This window comes from Halichoerus grypus, chromosome 10 (assembly GCF_964656455.1).
Source record: "Halichoerus grypus chromosome 10, mHalGry1.hap1.1, whole genome shotgun sequence".
In the NCBI taxonomy this organism is placed as follows: Eukaryota; Metazoa; Chordata; class Mammalia; order Carnivora; family Phocidae; genus Halichoerus; species Halichoerus grypus.
In genome coordinates, this window is record NC_135721.1 from 29,575,254 (window position 1) to 29,592,015 (window position 16,762).

Consider the following 16,762-nt stretch of genomic DNA (forward strand, 5'->3'; position numbering starts at 1 on the left):
CCAAGGTCTCCTGCTCTGGTCTGGCTTACCGCCAGGCAGCCAGGTACAGAGCACCCTCAGCAAAAGGAGTGCCACAGTGATCCTGCAAAGCTAATAAAGAAGCCAGCAAGAACCAGAAACAGATGTTGTAGGCTTTTGTTCGTTTGTTCATCCCTGGCTCCCTATTCTCAACACTCTGCTTCTCTTTCTCCTGCTTCTACCACTTTTGGTTTGTCTCAAGTTTCAAACATGCAAGATGGAATAAGACTGATTTTGGCCAGTCATCATCAAATATATAGGATACCCTGGTAAGGAAGAACCTTCTAACAGACCCCTTCATATGCCAACAGCCAGCTGGTGATTGACTGCCTTTTGTCAGGTCCTCCTGGGATTGGGTATTAGGGACATGGTACACAGCATGTGTGCAAAGAACTACACAGGGGACTGTGCTTGTAGCAGCCACCTAATTTTTCATGCCTAGTACAAGCAGTAATTTATTTTAAATATGAAAAAACAGGCTCAAATGGATTAATATTACTAATTGCTAGTATCAAAATCAAGACCTAGCCCTAGGTCTTCTACATAGAAGTCCAGTGATTCTTAATCTTTTCCCCATCTCAACATACCTGGGCATATGCTACAATCTCACTAATGACTGTGGTTTACCACTCTGTGGAGTGAGGAAGGCAGGAAAGGTATGGAAGCTTGAACCAGAATTTGGAGGAAGGAGGACACTGGTAAAATTCCCTGGAGCATTTGTTGAAAATGGGACCACTGAGACTAGAGTAAATACAGTTGAGTGAAAGTTCTTCTCTTGCCTTGCTCTAATGGCCCCTCTTTACAAACTACTACTTAAATTCTTATTTCTTATTAATGTGTAGCCAGAAATTCTCTAAAAGTAATCCAATTATTTCCACAGTGTGAGTTTCAACTAATATTTGCTTAAGTGAACATATGCTCACAAAAACTTTATAACAATGTTGCCAACTCTCAATTAGATGCGATAATAAAGGCAATAAAAGCATTTAAGGGGGCAATTCCCTAATTATATATATTTCACTTTGGAATATTATTCAGTGAAAAAAAATACCTCCACTTTTATGCACACACTTAGCCCCATCAGTTTCTTTCTACCTTGATTCTGTCCTGTCCTGGCCCCTTGGGCATTTGCCCCAATGTACTGCTAGGAATATTCCTCTTTCTCTCATCTCCAAAGAGCCATCATTCAGTTCTGGTCTCTCCAACCTTAGTGGTCCTGTTGTAACCAAATTCAGTGAAAAGCCTATCTTCTTGTGCTCCTCCCTCTTCTTACTTGCTTCCCTTTAGACTGACTTCAGACGCTGTAACAGAAACTGCCTTCTTACATGTAAACGATGACACCTCAGAGTCAGATTCAGAAGTTTCTATTCCCAACTGGCCTTTTTCAAGCTTATCTCAGTGGTCACTGAAGGTTACTATCTTGACCACTCAGAAACTTTTCTTATCTATGAAATAAGGATAAGAGCTGCCTACCTTCCAGGACTGTGGTGAAAATTACATGACAAAAGACAAGTAAAGCATCCAGCATGAAGCCTGCCACACAGAACTCAGGAGGCTCTCACCTCGCAGCTATTTGGAGTTAGTTCTTCTCCAACTTTGGTTCAGATTCAAGGTTGCACTCATTTCCTCATTACTATCTCCTCTATTCCTTAGAGTGTCCTCGTTTCCCACTCTCCCTTCTCTAATTTTCCTCTGTGAGCTCTTCTCTTACTGTACCTTTTTCCTTTTTGAGACTGAATGCTTGGACTGATAAAAACAACCTTTTTGAGACACATTCCACTCTATGATTTCTACTTGTTCTGAAATACTCTCCACAATCTAACCAATACAAACATATCACTCTTATTTTCTTCTCCTTCCCTAAGGAATTTTCATCTTCAGGATAAAATATAAAATAATGAATTAAAACTTAACACCTTATTCATATGCTCTGTCCTGCTATTTCCTAATCTAGTATTACTTATCTGGGGTAGATGGCATCTCAGCATCATTTGTGGGACTCTTAAAAAAACATCTCTCTATCCTACAGACCCCATTCCTAACTAAGTTTCCTGTGCAATTCATCTATAAAATGCACTAACTTTTCAATTACCAGTCTTTTCCCGAGCTCTTGCATATGTTTTTATAATTCTTTGCTCTCAGTTCCTTATACCATAGCACTCTTTTTTTCTAAATTAAACATTTCTCATTAGGGCTAAACAACATGGAAACATGGGATTTTTGTGAAAGAACTTCAGAAGCTTTTATTCTGATGCCTCCGTACAGCAAAATCTTGTGACTAGGATATCAGGACAATAGCCCAAAGGCTTGATTTTGCCATTAATTTATGGAAGACCAAGGGGGTTACAGAAACAACTAAATGATAAGATTGCAATCTACGGATGGAAGTCATTTTAAATACTAGCAAATAAACAAGCAAGTTCTTTCTTTCTTCCTTGATCTACTGTTTTATTCTTCAGAGGTACAATATATTAGGAAAAAATCACTAGCCTAAAAATAATCAGATCTGGGTTTAATTCTAATGTTGCTTACCAATTTGCTCTGTGACTTGAGTCAAGTTACTACTTGACCATTATGAGTCTCAACTGTCTCATTATATACAGATCTACTAAGACATCTCACTGGAATACTGTGAGGATCAATGGGTTCATTCATTCATCACTGAATACCTACTAATTACAAGGTATTGTGCTGCACATGGTAGGGCACACAAAGACATGAGCACTGTCTTCTCTAAACAGATCATAAATTCCTTGAGGACACTATGATATTAAGTTAGAATGCTATACACACCATTAGAGAGGTTTGAAAAGTGGTCTGGCATTCAGCAAATAAAGTAACTTCTAGGTAACAGGAGAATCCAGGAAAAGTAGCTGTTGAGCTAGATCTGGAAAAAGCATGTAGGAGGGACACCAATAAGAGCAAAGGTAGAGGGAACGATGGTGTGTTCAGGGAATGTTGAATAGAACAGATTGTTGGGGGAAAAAAAAACCCAGATTATGGGAAACATAGAATATATAAAGAATTCCTAGTAGGGAGTGATATAATCAGAGTTGTGTATTAAGCTGTAGTGAAATGTAATGATCTGGCTCCAGTATGTAAGATGAAGTGAAGTATGGGAACCAGAAGCTGGATACTGGTTAGGTTAATGCAGTAGTCCAAGTGATAATGTGGTCCCAAAGTAGATAAAATGCAATTCATTACTACTAGTAAACTCTGTCTCCAGTAATACATTTTAAGTTTTTGAAGCGTAGGAATGTGAGTAGTCTTTAGTACATATTTATATTCTAGGATGATGTCATATATCCTCTAGAAACATAAGGAATAAGTAGTAAAATGCCCTTTTATTGCCTTAAAATACACACCTCTTCTGTGGGAAGGGCCACATATTCAGTCTGTAGGAGTCTTGGAACTGAGAGGCCAGGTCCTGGCAGAGATACATTTGATAGACGTCTCTTTCTTACTCCACTACAATTATTTGGAATCTTGAAGGCACATCGTTTATGATAATTTAATCCACAGCCTAAATATATTTTAAAAGGTAAAAAAAATAGTAGATTAAAGAAACTTTAGGGGCACCTGGATGGCTCAGTCCGTTCAGCATCTGCCTTCAGCTCAGGTTATGATCCCAGGGTCATGGGATCGAGTCCCGCATCAGGCTCCTTGCTCAGCGGGGAACATGCTTCTCCTTCTCCCACTCCCCCTGCTTGTGTTCCCTCTCTCTCTCTGACAAATAAACAAAAAAAATAAAGAAACTAATATATAAAGTATGTTACATAAAAAATACATGCTTCTTTATTTAATTTATTTTCTCTGGCAGCAATAGTTATCCTAATTAAGAACCTGGATGACAAGCTAAGTGGAAGCCAAAAAATTCAGTGTAAAATTATTGGCCTCCACCCCAGACTGACTGATTGAGAAATTCTGGGGATGGGTTCCAGAAAAGTATGTTTTAACAAGTCCTTGAGGTGATTCTGATACATGGGAAAGTTTGAGAACAACCAACTTAAACACTTCAGCAAACTGTGGACTGTATACTAAACCCCTCCCATGACACGTGAAAGTTACATGAAATCCAAATCCATGCTCTTCATTTCTTTACATCTTGTTTACAGCTTTCATGGCACAGGAGCAGAGTTAAGTAGTTGTGGCAGAGACTATTAGCCAACAAAACTTAAAATATTTAGTTTCTGGCCCTTTACAGAAAAACTTTATTGATTCTCCACCTTAAGGACTTAGAGGACTCAGAAATGTGCACCTGACTCCTGCCCCCTGGCAATTCTAGTTCAGAAAAACAGATCTGTCCAATTCTAAACCCTGGTTACCACCTAGTCACCAACCAATGATCTTATTCTTTTTTTTTTTTTTTAAGATTTTATTTATCTGAGAGAGAGAGAGAGCGCGCGCACGAGCGGGGAGAGGGGCAGAGGGAGAGGGAGAAGCAGACTCCCTGTCAAACAGGGAGCTCGATGCAGGGCTCGATCCCAGGACCCTGAGATCATCACCTGAGCCAAAAGTAGATGCTTAACTGACTGAGCCACCCAGGCACCCCTGGATCTTATTCTTTCATTAATGATTAGAAAATGCAAATACAAAATCCTATTTCAAATGTTACAAAAACTTAGAACACATACCTTCACATTTCAGTCCTTGACGTACCAATCCCCAGAGCATCTCACCACAATAATCACAAAAAGTGGGAGCTTTATAAGAATGTACGTAGAGAGTATGTGGACGAATCTGGAAGTCTTCTACTGTGGCCAAAGCTTTTTAAAAAGAAAAGTAGCAAAATAAACCCTATATCTGTAATGGCAATGAGATTAAGAACATTGACCATATTCACTTATGTCAAAGTACATGGAATCTTTTTTCTTTGAAAGTTTCATTTATCATAAAAAATAAATTATTTTCAGCATTTAATATTGTGGTTTTCAAACTATTTTAGGAAGTTCATCAACTCCAAATAATTTGAGCTCCAAAAGTAGGTTTGTAGGTAGGTATTTCAACCTCCAAAAACGTATTTACATAGTGATAAGATCACAAATAGTTGGTACATCTATTTTTATAATTAAAAACTGTTTAACTTATAACGCACTGGGAAATAGAACAGTAAAGTAAAAAAAAAAGGCAAAAAACCCCACAAAATGTGAAACTTGCAGAAACTGTGGAACTTAACCTCAATTGTAAACACTCTGAGTTCTAACTTATGATCTCAGCATAAGCTGTCTTCTTGATAGTCCTAGTAGTTAAGAAAAAGAGACTCCTCTCCTCTGTGAGCAACTGAACACTAGTAGACACATCCACCAGTAGCTAGCCTCTCACCTCCACCTGCAAGTCATTAGTGGATATCCCTGTGGCCTGATGAAGGGTCTAGCGCAAAGAAGGAATGGATAGGAGTACAACCTCCAGGGAGGACAAGAAGTGAAGCCCTTTTGGAGTGGAGAGGAAGAGAAGGACTGGGAAATGTACACATGATGGGGTGGTGGTGCAGATGCATGACTAATGTAGGGGCTAGACGAATGGAAAGATCAAGGACTAATAAGGAAAGGTGTTGATAGAGAGGATCTCAAGAACAGGCTGCAGAGATGAGTTTGAGAGTGGAAAAAATGGTGGCAGGAGTCTAGACTCTTGGCTGGCTTTCCTTCCCTTTCTCTCTCTTTTCTCTCTTCCTCTCTCCCTCCCTCCTTTCCTGTCAGACAAGAAGTTCTGTAGGCCTACTAAGTGCATTCTTTGTTCCTTTACATTCCTCGCTAACAATCCTGCCCATCTGCTGCTGGATGAGATCAGAAATAAAAGGAGCTAAGGAACAACAAATAGCAAGAGTGGGTGAGGGGGAAACGAGGGAGGTAAGAAAATGCCCACTGAGAACACACAGGGAAGGAGCAATACTGAAATCATGGGGGACATTCAGTATTGCACTTTCCTCTTCCACATCTTCATTATTCCTCCTTTTCTCCTTTCTTTTTGGACCCCAATTCTCCTCTTCTATGCTCTTCACAGAAATGGGGAAAAAGAAATTGAACTTCAGTATAATTGTTTTATTTCGTTGACTCAAAGAGTATATTCCTCTTCCAGTTCCAATGATAATTCCCTTAGCTTAGTAACATTCAGATAAACAATTCAGGGCTTATTTTCCTACTTTCTCATCTGTGATATAACCTTCCTGAAAGTAAAATTCACATGGTCACCATTATTATAGATGAAAGAAGTTAAGCAACTGTACCACGAAGACTAAGTGTAACTGAACATAGCATTTAGTACAAAAAATAAGGCTCGGTGAAGAAAAAGACAACATAATGAAAGGAGCTATTTACTTACCTGAAAGAACAACTTCTACTAGGTCTCCATCATGTATTTCCTCTGCTGAGGTAATCAGCTGCAAAATATTTTCTGAGTTCATGTCATGGCGAAAGAGAAGAATTTTGTCATACATGCCAAAGAATCCACACTCTGGAAACTACATGAAAACAGTCCTATATCAGTATACCCACAGGTTTCTATTTTTATGAGTAAATGTCTCAATCTTCTGAAAGAACTTTACATGTAGTTTTTAACTTAACACTGTTTGCTAACAATTCTATTAATATCTAAAAGATCAACCATGTACTCAAGCATCCTTGGTTCAAGTTCAAAAATAGAACAGTAAGCTTAAATATAATTATTGATTATCTTAAAGCACATGTCTCTTAGAAATATAGGATTCTCCTTATCCAGTTATTGATGGAGAATATAATCTTGAATTTAACTGCTACTCTATCTTACATTGCCTGAGATAAGCAGTCTTTCCTGTCCTCTAGAACTGAGCTTCCTCTATAGCTACCAGCCATGTTAAATGCAGTTAAATTTAATTAAAATAAAATTAAATTTAAAGTTCAGCTCCTCAGTCACTCTAGCCACATTTCATGCGTTTAATCACCACCCTAGCTACTGGCTTGCCTATCATTTTGGACTGTGCAGATACAGAACACTTTTATCATCATGGTAAACTCTACTGAATGGTGCTAGTAGAAGATTAATAATTCCCAAACTACCGACACAAGAGTATCAATTCCAACATTTTTGACAAATGCACCTATGGTCTCTAGCATCTAATACTTTCTTTACTCACTGTTATTACAAATACATGATTCTTTATGGTAACTTTCTTTTTACTGTTTTTTTTTTTAAATATTTATTTGAGAGAGGGAGGGAGGGAGAAGGGAGGGAGAGAGAATGTGCACAAGCGGGAGGGGCAGACGGAGAGGGAGAGAAAATCACTGAGCATGGAGCCCTACATAGAGCTTGATCCCAGTACCCTGAAATCATGACCTGAGCCGAAATCAAGAGTTGGACACTTAACTGACTGCGCCACCCAGGCACCCTGGTAACTTGCTCTTTTAAAAAACCTTTGACCAGAGCAGGAGACTTACAGATCTGTTCACATGTCCTATGTATATTATTCCAAGGCTTCTACACTTTGTGACTACAGAGCTGACACTTTGGGGATTGGCATACCAAGGACTAAAATATGAAGGTATGAGCTCTAGAAGTTTTTGTAGTTAATAAAGTTACTTAAGAGAAAATTTTAAGTACCTGCCTTACAAAATAACTTTAATTTCTAAATCAAAACCAAGATCATCTAAAATACCAGTGGCTTGGGAAATGCTGCTCTAGGTATTTCAATTTTCTTTAGTTTATCTCAGAATTGAGATATTTTGGGCTTATTTTGGCTCCTCAGAGAATACCCTTTAATGCACTATACAGTACGTCACTGGCCTGCACTGAATGGCTTGATACGTATGTCACACTAAACTGTAACCGCATTTATTGCAGGGATGCTGCTGCTGATATGGTTCACCTACTTCATATGGTAGCCCTTCTTTTTGAGGACTCATAAAAGAAATTTCTCTGGTTGGTTTTGTAATATGAACAATTTGATCATCCAACTAATCATGTTTTCTGTTTACTTCACTCACTGGAAAAAGTAAAGCTAAATTTGTGGCCCACTTCCAACATGAATCTAGGATATTATAGCGTGTGTTTTAGTTGGAGATGTCTTCTTATCTTCTGAACTTAATTTTCCCATTAAAAATCCATATATATATATATATATATATATATATATATATATATCTATCTGTCTAAAAAGGTCTAAATTTTATTGGAAAAATATTAAATTAAAAAAATTGAAAACAATGACTTAATTAGAAATTTGAGTTGATTTGACTTTTTTTATACCTGAGTAAATAATGAAAAAGTACAGAAATATTTAGATTTTTTATAATATTCTACTTTCAACTGAGTTACCGACAAAACTTTATAATATGCTTTAAACATACATCTAACAGTATAACAATTTTCAACTGAAAAGATAGGGAGTAAAAATACAGAATCAAAAAACATTTTTATTACATTTTAAAGCTTGAAATTAAAATGTTATAAAATTTTATTAAGTATTATCAAATTAGAAAACATCTAATAGGAGTAAAACATCTCCATAAATTAGTTGCAACAGTTCTTAACTATTAATTAAAAAAGATTCCGGGGCGCCTGGGTGGCTCAGTCGGTCAAGCGGCTGCCTTCAGCCCAGGTCATGATCCCAGGGTCCTGGGATGGAGCCCCACATAAGGGCTCCTTGCTTGGCGGGAGCCTGCTTCTCCCTCTCTGTCTGCTTGCCTCTCCCCTTGCTTGTTCTCCCCCTCAACCCCCCTGTCGAATGAATTAAAATCTTTAAAAAAAAAAAAAATTCCACACTCCATCCTTATATAAAAATGACTAACAAGGGGCACCTGGGTGGCACAGTCTGTTTAGCGTCTGCCTTCAGCTCAGGTCATGATCCCAGAGTTCTGGGATCAACCCTCTGCCTCTGTCCCTCTCCCTGCTCCTGTTTGCACTCTCTCTCAAATAAATAAAATCTTTAAAAAAAAAACAAACAAAATTTTATATGAATAAAACTCATTTTAAAAGTTCCACATTTTTTGCATATCTTCTAAGTTCAAGGCATTGGTCCCATGGTTTGTAAAGGTAAGGCAGACATCCCCTCCCAGGAGTTTACAATCTAGTAGGAAGATGGAAATAAAACAAATGTATAACATAGTAAGGGAAATGCCAAAAATGAAAAATAAAATTCTATAAGAGGGGGAAAAAACTTTAACCGGGAATGTGGAATGTCACCTTAACAGTGAAAAAAAGAGAAGCAAGGTTTCCATGGGCAGAAAGTGGAAGTGAAAGTATAAAGGTCGTAGTTGAGAAAACACATAAATGGGAGAAAGTTGAGTGGACCCCTATGACTGAAGAATGAGGGGAGGGCTGGGTAGAAAGAGGGCAAAAATGCACACAGGAGCCCCATGGGGACTATACTTAAGAAAGAAACTTGGGAGTCAACAGATTGGGGTTCAGGCTTTGCCCACTACTAACTATAGCACCTTAGATAAGCTGTTCAACCTCTCTATGCTGTTTCTTGGCTATAAATTTGGAATAACAGGAATACTGGCTTTATAGGGTTCTGGTCAAAATTTATTTAGTTGATGCTATAAAGTAGTACCATGATCAGTAAATACTAGTGGTTCTTATTATCTTATATCTAAGGGGGGAAGAGAGAAAGAATCCCAGAGCAAGGCTGCGACATGATCAAATCTATTACCTTAAAAAGATAATGCTGACATGTAGTAGGGACTGGAACAGGAAGAGACCAGAGCAAGCTCCTAAAGAAGGCTGAAGCTACTGGTCAGGAAAGAGGTAGCAGGGTCTGGATTATTCAGTGAGAAGATGGAAAGCAAAACAAGAAGGAACACTTCTCCCTCAAATCTATCTTTGGTAAATTACATGGATCATTAGTATTGTTTTGACCAAATCAGAAGTCCCAAAAACTAAAGAGCTAAATAAACACATTAATGAAAGAAGAAAAACATCAAAAAATGTGTAGCTTAGAAAAAAATACATATAAAATAATCTTGATAAACACATGACCTAGTGAATTCATATTGGCATTAAGAAACTGAAGAGCAAATAAAAAGAATGACAGGGAATGTATTATGAATATTTACTTAAAATAAGTATTTGTGTACCAGGCTGGAAAGCCTTCAGTGATGATAAAGAATGAAGTAATTTTCCAGTCTAGCAAATGTTTACATAAACTATATTCATCTATATGGTTGAGAAATTACAGAGTTCCAAAAGGGGAAAAATGTATTAAATAGCTTGTAAAAAATAGATTTCTGCTATTCACAATTATGATTTGTAATTGTGACTTGGTAGGATATTTAGGAATCATCTGAAAAGTCAGCACAAAATGAAGTTACAGAAAATAGGGCCTGAAAAAAAAGCAAGAGAATATTAAACATTGCCACTGAACATCAGAGAAAAACTGTAGCCAAGTTTTAAAAACATTATGAAGTCTTGAGACATGGGCATATTAAAGATAAACATCTAAAAAGAAGAAACAAGGAAATAAACCATGAGTACACACTTTGAAAGATCTAAACAATTATACTAGGAAACCCTCCCCCCACAAAAAACAAAAAAGCAAAACCTTGTTGATAATGATTTGAATATACAGGTATTGACACTTCATAATTTTTAAAAATTCAGAGGGGCACCTGGGTGGCTCAGTTAAGCATCTACCTTCAACTCAGGTCATGATCTCAGGATCCTGGGATCGAGTCCTGTGTCGGGCTCCCTGCTCATTGGGGAGTCTTCTTCCTCTGCCCCTTCCCCACTCCCCCCACCTCTCGTGCTCTCTCTCTCAAATGAATAAAATCTTTAAAAAAAATTCAGGAATAAGATTTTCAAGCAGGAGTAAGTTGTTAAGCCATGTCTCAACTCTGACCATACACTAGAATCACCTGTGGACCTTAAAAGATGCTAAGGCTCTCCTCCCAGGTTTATGGTTAAGGTCTGTAGAATAAGACATGGACACCTGAATTTCAAGTTTACTTTTATATTATTTAATATACTTATATATATACTCTTAAAAAAACAGACTTTAAAAAACCGTATTTTTAAGAACAATTTTAAAGTTACAGAAAAATTGAGACAATAGTACACAGAGATCCCATATTACCCACACCTAGTTTCCCCTATTATGAACATCTTACATTAATATGGTACATTACAATTAATGAACTAATACTGATACATTAACTGAAGTCCATACTTCCTTCATTCAGATTTCCTTAGCTTTTACTCAATTTCCTTTTTCCGTCCCAGGATCCCATACAGGATACCACACTACCTTCAGCTATCATGTCTCCTTAGGCCTCTTTTGGCTGTGACAGTGTTTTCTCAAGACATTGCTGGGTTCTGAGGACCTTGACTAAACATCAGGTATTGTATAGGATGCCCCACCATTAAAATTAATCCGATGTTTTTCTCATGATTAGATTGGAGTTACAGGTTTGGGGGAAGATCACAGAGGTAAAGTGTCATTGTCATCACATCATATCAAGCGTACCTACTACCAACAGGATTTACTGCTATTGATGTAGACCTTGATTATCTGGCTAAGGCAGAATTTGTCAGGTTTCTTCACTGCAAAGCTATTCCCTCTGAACCCCTAATACCCGTACCCTTTGTAAGTCAGTCACTATGTGCAGCCCACTCTTTTTTTTTTAAGATTTTATTTATTTATTTATTTATTTGAGAGAGAGAGAGAGAACACATGTGTGCACATGAGCAGGGGGTTGGGGAGAAGAGAGCAGGGCAGAGGGAGGGAGAGAATCTCAAGCAGACTCCATGCTGAGCACAGAGCCTGACCCCACAATCCCAAGATCATGACCCTAGCCAAAACCAAGAGTCGTATGCTCAACCAACTGAGCCACCCAGGCACCCCCGTGCAGCCCACTCTTAAGGAATGGTGAGTTGTGTTCCTTCTCCTTGAAGGCAGAGTATGTATATAAATTATTTGGAATTTTTCTGCATGGAGATTTATCTACTTTCCCCATTTATTTATTCATCCAATCATTTATATACACATGTATACTCACAGATATTTATTAATACTTTGGGATATAATATACACTCTTTAAGAATATAATTTATTTTTGAATAGGTAATTTATTCCCATGGCTCAAAATTTTTAAAGTACAAAAGAGCATAGTGCAAAATCTATGCTGGAGTTGCCCAGTTATCCCTGCCACAGTCAACACTGTTGCCAGTTTTTCTTAGTATCCTTCTGAAGATATTTTGTACCTAAAATGTTTTTGTTGTTGTTGTTGTTTTACACAATTGTATAGTTTTATTTTACTAGTTCCCTACTGATGGGATAGGAGTCGAGGAATAAAAGTAATGCCAAACTGCTTTGAGTTCAAATCCTGATCCATTTCACTTACTAACTGTGTAACTGTGGCTAACTTACTTAACCTCAGTTTCTCTATCTCCTACTTCATAAGGTGATCATGAGAATTAAATAAATGAGTACACATAAAAAGCTTAGAACTGATCCATTTTGGGCACTATATAAATCTTAGCTACTGTTTCAAATCTTTTGTCATTACAAACAACGCCTGATGTATAATCTTATACACACATCTTTTTCCACTTTTTGAGTATATGAATAGGATTACTTCCTAGAAGTAGATTTGCTAGGTCAAAGAATATTTTGACATTTTAATTTATTTTATTTTATTTTTTTTTAGAGAGAGCAATTGCATGGGGGTGGGAGAGTGAGGGGGGCAGAAAAGAGGGAGAGGGAGAAGAAGAATTTTAAGCAGGCTCCACACCCAGCATGGAGTCCGACTAGAGGCGTGATCTCATGACCCTGAGATCATGATCTGAGCCAAAATCACGAGTCAGACACTTAACTGACTGAGCCACCCAGGCACCCCTTGACACTTTTAGATATTGCCAAAATGTTCTTTATAGAGACCATGCCAATTCATGTTTCCATAAGTAATATATTGAGTGCTTATTTTTTCCACATTCTATTTTACAGTGTTTTATTAGTCAGCTTAGGCTGCATTAACAAAATATCATAGATGGAGTAGCTTAAACACCACAAATTTATTTTCTCAGATTTCTGGAGGCTAGACTCCTGATATCAGGGTACTAGCATGGTCAAGTTCTTGAGAGGCCTCTTCCTCACTTGCAGACAGCAACCTTCTCACTGACCTCTCCTCCAAAAATGCACATGGCAGGAGAGAGAGAGAGAGACAGACACATCTCTTTCTTCCTCTTCTTATATAAAGCTACCAATCCTATTGGATTAGAACCCTATGACTTCATTTAACCTTAATTACTTCCTAAAAGTCCTATCTCCAAAGTCACACTGAGTGAGGGTTAAGGCTTCAACATATGAATGTGAGGGGTGGGGAGGAGAGACACAATTTAGTCCTAGCAAATTTGTTAATGTTAGGTAAAAAATGGTTATTTCAGTATAGTTTTAATCATAAGAAGTTGAACATCTTTTACATGCTTAAGGGACAACTGTATTTCCTCTGTATACACTAGTTATTCATATTCTTTGACCATTTTTAATGGATTAACAGATCTTTAAAACTCCAAATCCAAACATTCCTCAAAATGTTTCTCATTATACAGGAAACCCTTAATAAGTCCTGGACAACATATCAAAAAACACAAACAAAAACCCTGTATATTGGGGCGCCTGGGTGGCTCAGTCAGTTAAGCGGCTGCCTTCGGCTCGGGTCATGATCCCAGGGTCCTGGGATCGAGCCCCACATGGGGCTCCCTGCTCGGTGGGAAGCCTGCTTCTCCCTCTCCCACTCCCCCTGCTTGTGTTCCCTCTCTCGCTGTATCTCTGTCAAATAAATAAATAAAATATTAAAAAAAAAAACCCTGTATATTTAATAGCATATATGTTGAATTTCTCAAAATGATCTGATGCCAATAAAACATCCTATACAGGAAAAGAGAGCTTTACCAAAATAATAGCTGTTTACCTACACCAGACTCCAGTAGAAAAGAACAAAAGAGAACTTTTTTCCCTTTCAAAATTGTATAATTTTAAGAGGAATAAATATTCTAGCAAACTAATGATAATCAATTCTTGATTACATTTATAAATCCACTATTTTCATTGGACTCCTTTCTCTTTACCATTCAGAATGCAAGTCTTAGCTAATAAAATGGTATAATGCTTTCTAAGCATTCTACTTTCATGGGGAAAAAAGCAATTTGCGATAGGGAACAAGACTAGAAGAGCAGCAGAGGTGGTAACATGCTTAGTAACTGTCAGTAATTGTCACTGGCCATTTATTTAGTATATTCCTAAACTAGGATTCTTAATCAGGGCAATTTTGTCCCCTAGAAGGTAATGTCTTGAGACACTTTGGGGTCGTTACAATGTGAGGTACTGGTGTCTAGTGGACAGAGGCCAGGGATGCTGCTAAACATCCTATGATGCATAGGACACTGCACAAAACAATTATCCAGCCCAAAATGTTGACAGTGCTGAAGCTGAGAAACACTGCTCTGGGGAATAAAGGGGTCAAGAATATAGAGAGACTGGAAAATGTGGAAGGAAGTTGACCAAGTTCTGAAAACTACACATGTCCATATTTCCTTCCCTAGCCTACCTAAGCCTTGATTAAAAGAAGAAAATAGGAAATGAAAGAGACAGCAAAAGAACTAGCAGGGTAGAAGTAAAATAGGCCTTTAATTGGGCCTCATTCCAAATTCCCCCCAGGCTTTTCTGGACTTGCTTTCTACAGACTGCAAATGACTCCTCTTGACTGTGCAAAATGAAGTCTTTTCCCAGTCCATATGGGAGAGGAATGGAATTTCATTCTAAGTTATCAAATGCTCACCCCTTATGCACTGCTCTCTTTGCCCACTTAACATTCCATATGTCTTTACTTTTGCAGTAAAGATGGCTTCAATAATAAAAAACAGAGCATCTTATCTTTCTAGAACCATCTTATGGAAATAACTTTTGATGGTGTTGACACTTGTTTGTAATTAAAAGGTTCCAATACTTGCAAATAAAATTCCTTCAAGCAATACTATATTTTGAGAGCTATTTGATGTGAACAGTTTATATTCATATCATAAAATTCCTATCAGTAAAATGCTAGATGAGGTAGAAGTTTTCAAGTTTTTAATTCTCCTTGGTCAAATACAATTTTTATACATTAACATAACTTCAGAATTTAACACTATTTGAACAAAAATTTATTACTGTACACTTTTTTAAAGGACTATGGGTTTTTCTAGGTGCAATGGGAACCACTGCAGAGTTTCAATGCACATCTAATTTTTTTTTAAAGTTTACACTGAAATATGCGTAAAATGCAATAATCTGAATTAGAATAGATCACCACATACATGCACATGCATACACACCCATGTAACTACCACCCAGGTCAAGATACAGAACATTCTCAGCACCACAGGTTTCTTTACATTCACTTAATTTGAGAAGCTGAATACTAAAGTAATTTTAAATTTGATGTCAAGTAAATCATAGTAAGTCTAATAATAAACCAGATCATAGTAAATAAGCTCCACAAGGGGAAGCGCATTCTCTTTTCCTACTCCCTACTGAATGTCCAGTACCTAGAACTTAGTATTTAATTTACTGAAAAAAGCTGTTGACTAGAGAGCAAAGGTAACTAATTTAACACTAATAAAATTCCCAGAAACAAATATCCTATTTAACATCATTTTTCAGGAAAGTATGTAGTTGAAGAGAAGAATTTCAATGACTATTTCTATATACAGATAGATGGCACTACAGTCTAGATGAGTCAATGAGAAAATTATTCAGTGGGGACTCTGAATTTATTCTGAACTTTCATCATTAATCTTCAACCTAGGATTTTCTGGATATGATACATTAGAGGAGCTGCTTCATTTAACACCATTTCTCTTTGACACAAACCAGAGTAATCTTTTTTCATTTCCTTTTTACTTGTTTTGCTATTAGTTCTGTTTATCTTTATTTTTTTTTTTTTAAATATTTTATTTATTTGACAGAGAGAGACACAGTGAGAGAGGGAACACAAGCAGGGGGAGTGGGAGAGGGAGAAGCAGGCTTCCCGCGGAGCAGGGAGCCCGACGTGGGGCTCGATCCCAGGACCCTGGGATCATGACCTGAGCCGAAGGCAGACGCTTAACGACTGAGCCACCCAGGCGCCCCAGTTCTGTTTATCTTTAATTCAAACTTTCTGGAACTTTCTATCCTAGCCAACATATTTACCTGAATATCTAGCAGAATTGGGAAAAAAAACAAAAAACAAAAAACAACTTTCTTCCGATTTGAGCCTCCAGATTAGTAATGGTTGCCTGACATTATTTTGCCAAGACAAAAAATGTAGGGTAAAGAGTAAGATGTCACCTAGCCACTGCAACACAGCTGTAGTAGAAATAGGGGAGAAAAAAAAAAACAAACTAACACAGAATGACAACTGGTTTCCAGAAAACAAAAGACACAGCTGGGGTTTTTGCTCTACTTCAGCAGGACCTGAAAATTATACCCAATCCATGTCTGCAGAAACAATGTATTCACTTGACGAGTAGATCAAAATCACTCCTAAACTAGGATACATAGACAAAGATTTTTCATGTCTAGTGTCATGTAAATGGTCAAAACGAAAAACAAATGTTTTAAATCAGCTGAAAGCAGAGAGTTTTGCTTTAGTTAGATTCAATTTCAGTAAATACCATTACAGCTTAAAATGAATTGCTGTTGGCCAATTTCCTTTCTTATTACTCCAATTACATTTACTATGTTCATTCAACAAATTAACACAATACAGCAGTAGCATCATAGTGCTATTTTCTAAGCTTCTTGGCAATTTGAAATCAA

General features: G+C 37.4%; 1 protein-coding gene across 5 annotated transcripts in view; it reads right to left on the reverse strand.

Annotated features, from left to right (window-relative positions):
* Nucleotides 1-16,762, reverse strand: part of PRKD3 (protein kinase D3) — an 85,725-nt gene that overhangs the window by 39,135 nt on the left and 29,828 nt on the right. For all 5 annotated transcript variants that reach the window (XR_013441649.1, XR_013441648.1, XM_036070403.2 and 2 more), the window contains 3 exons: nucleotides 6,337-6,475; nucleotides 4,653-4,784; nucleotides 3,384-3,541 (listed from right to left, as the gene is read on the reverse strand). Coding sequence is in view for 3 of the 5 variants with exons in the window: in XM_036070403.2 (XP_035926296.1) it covers nucleotides 3,384-3,541; nucleotides 4,653-4,784; nucleotides 6,337-6,475 (429 nt within the window). In the remaining 2 variants the exon portion in view is untranslated. The remainder of the gene's footprint in view (nucleotides 1-3,383; nucleotides 3,542-4,652; nucleotides 4,785-6,336; nucleotides 6,476-16,762) is intronic.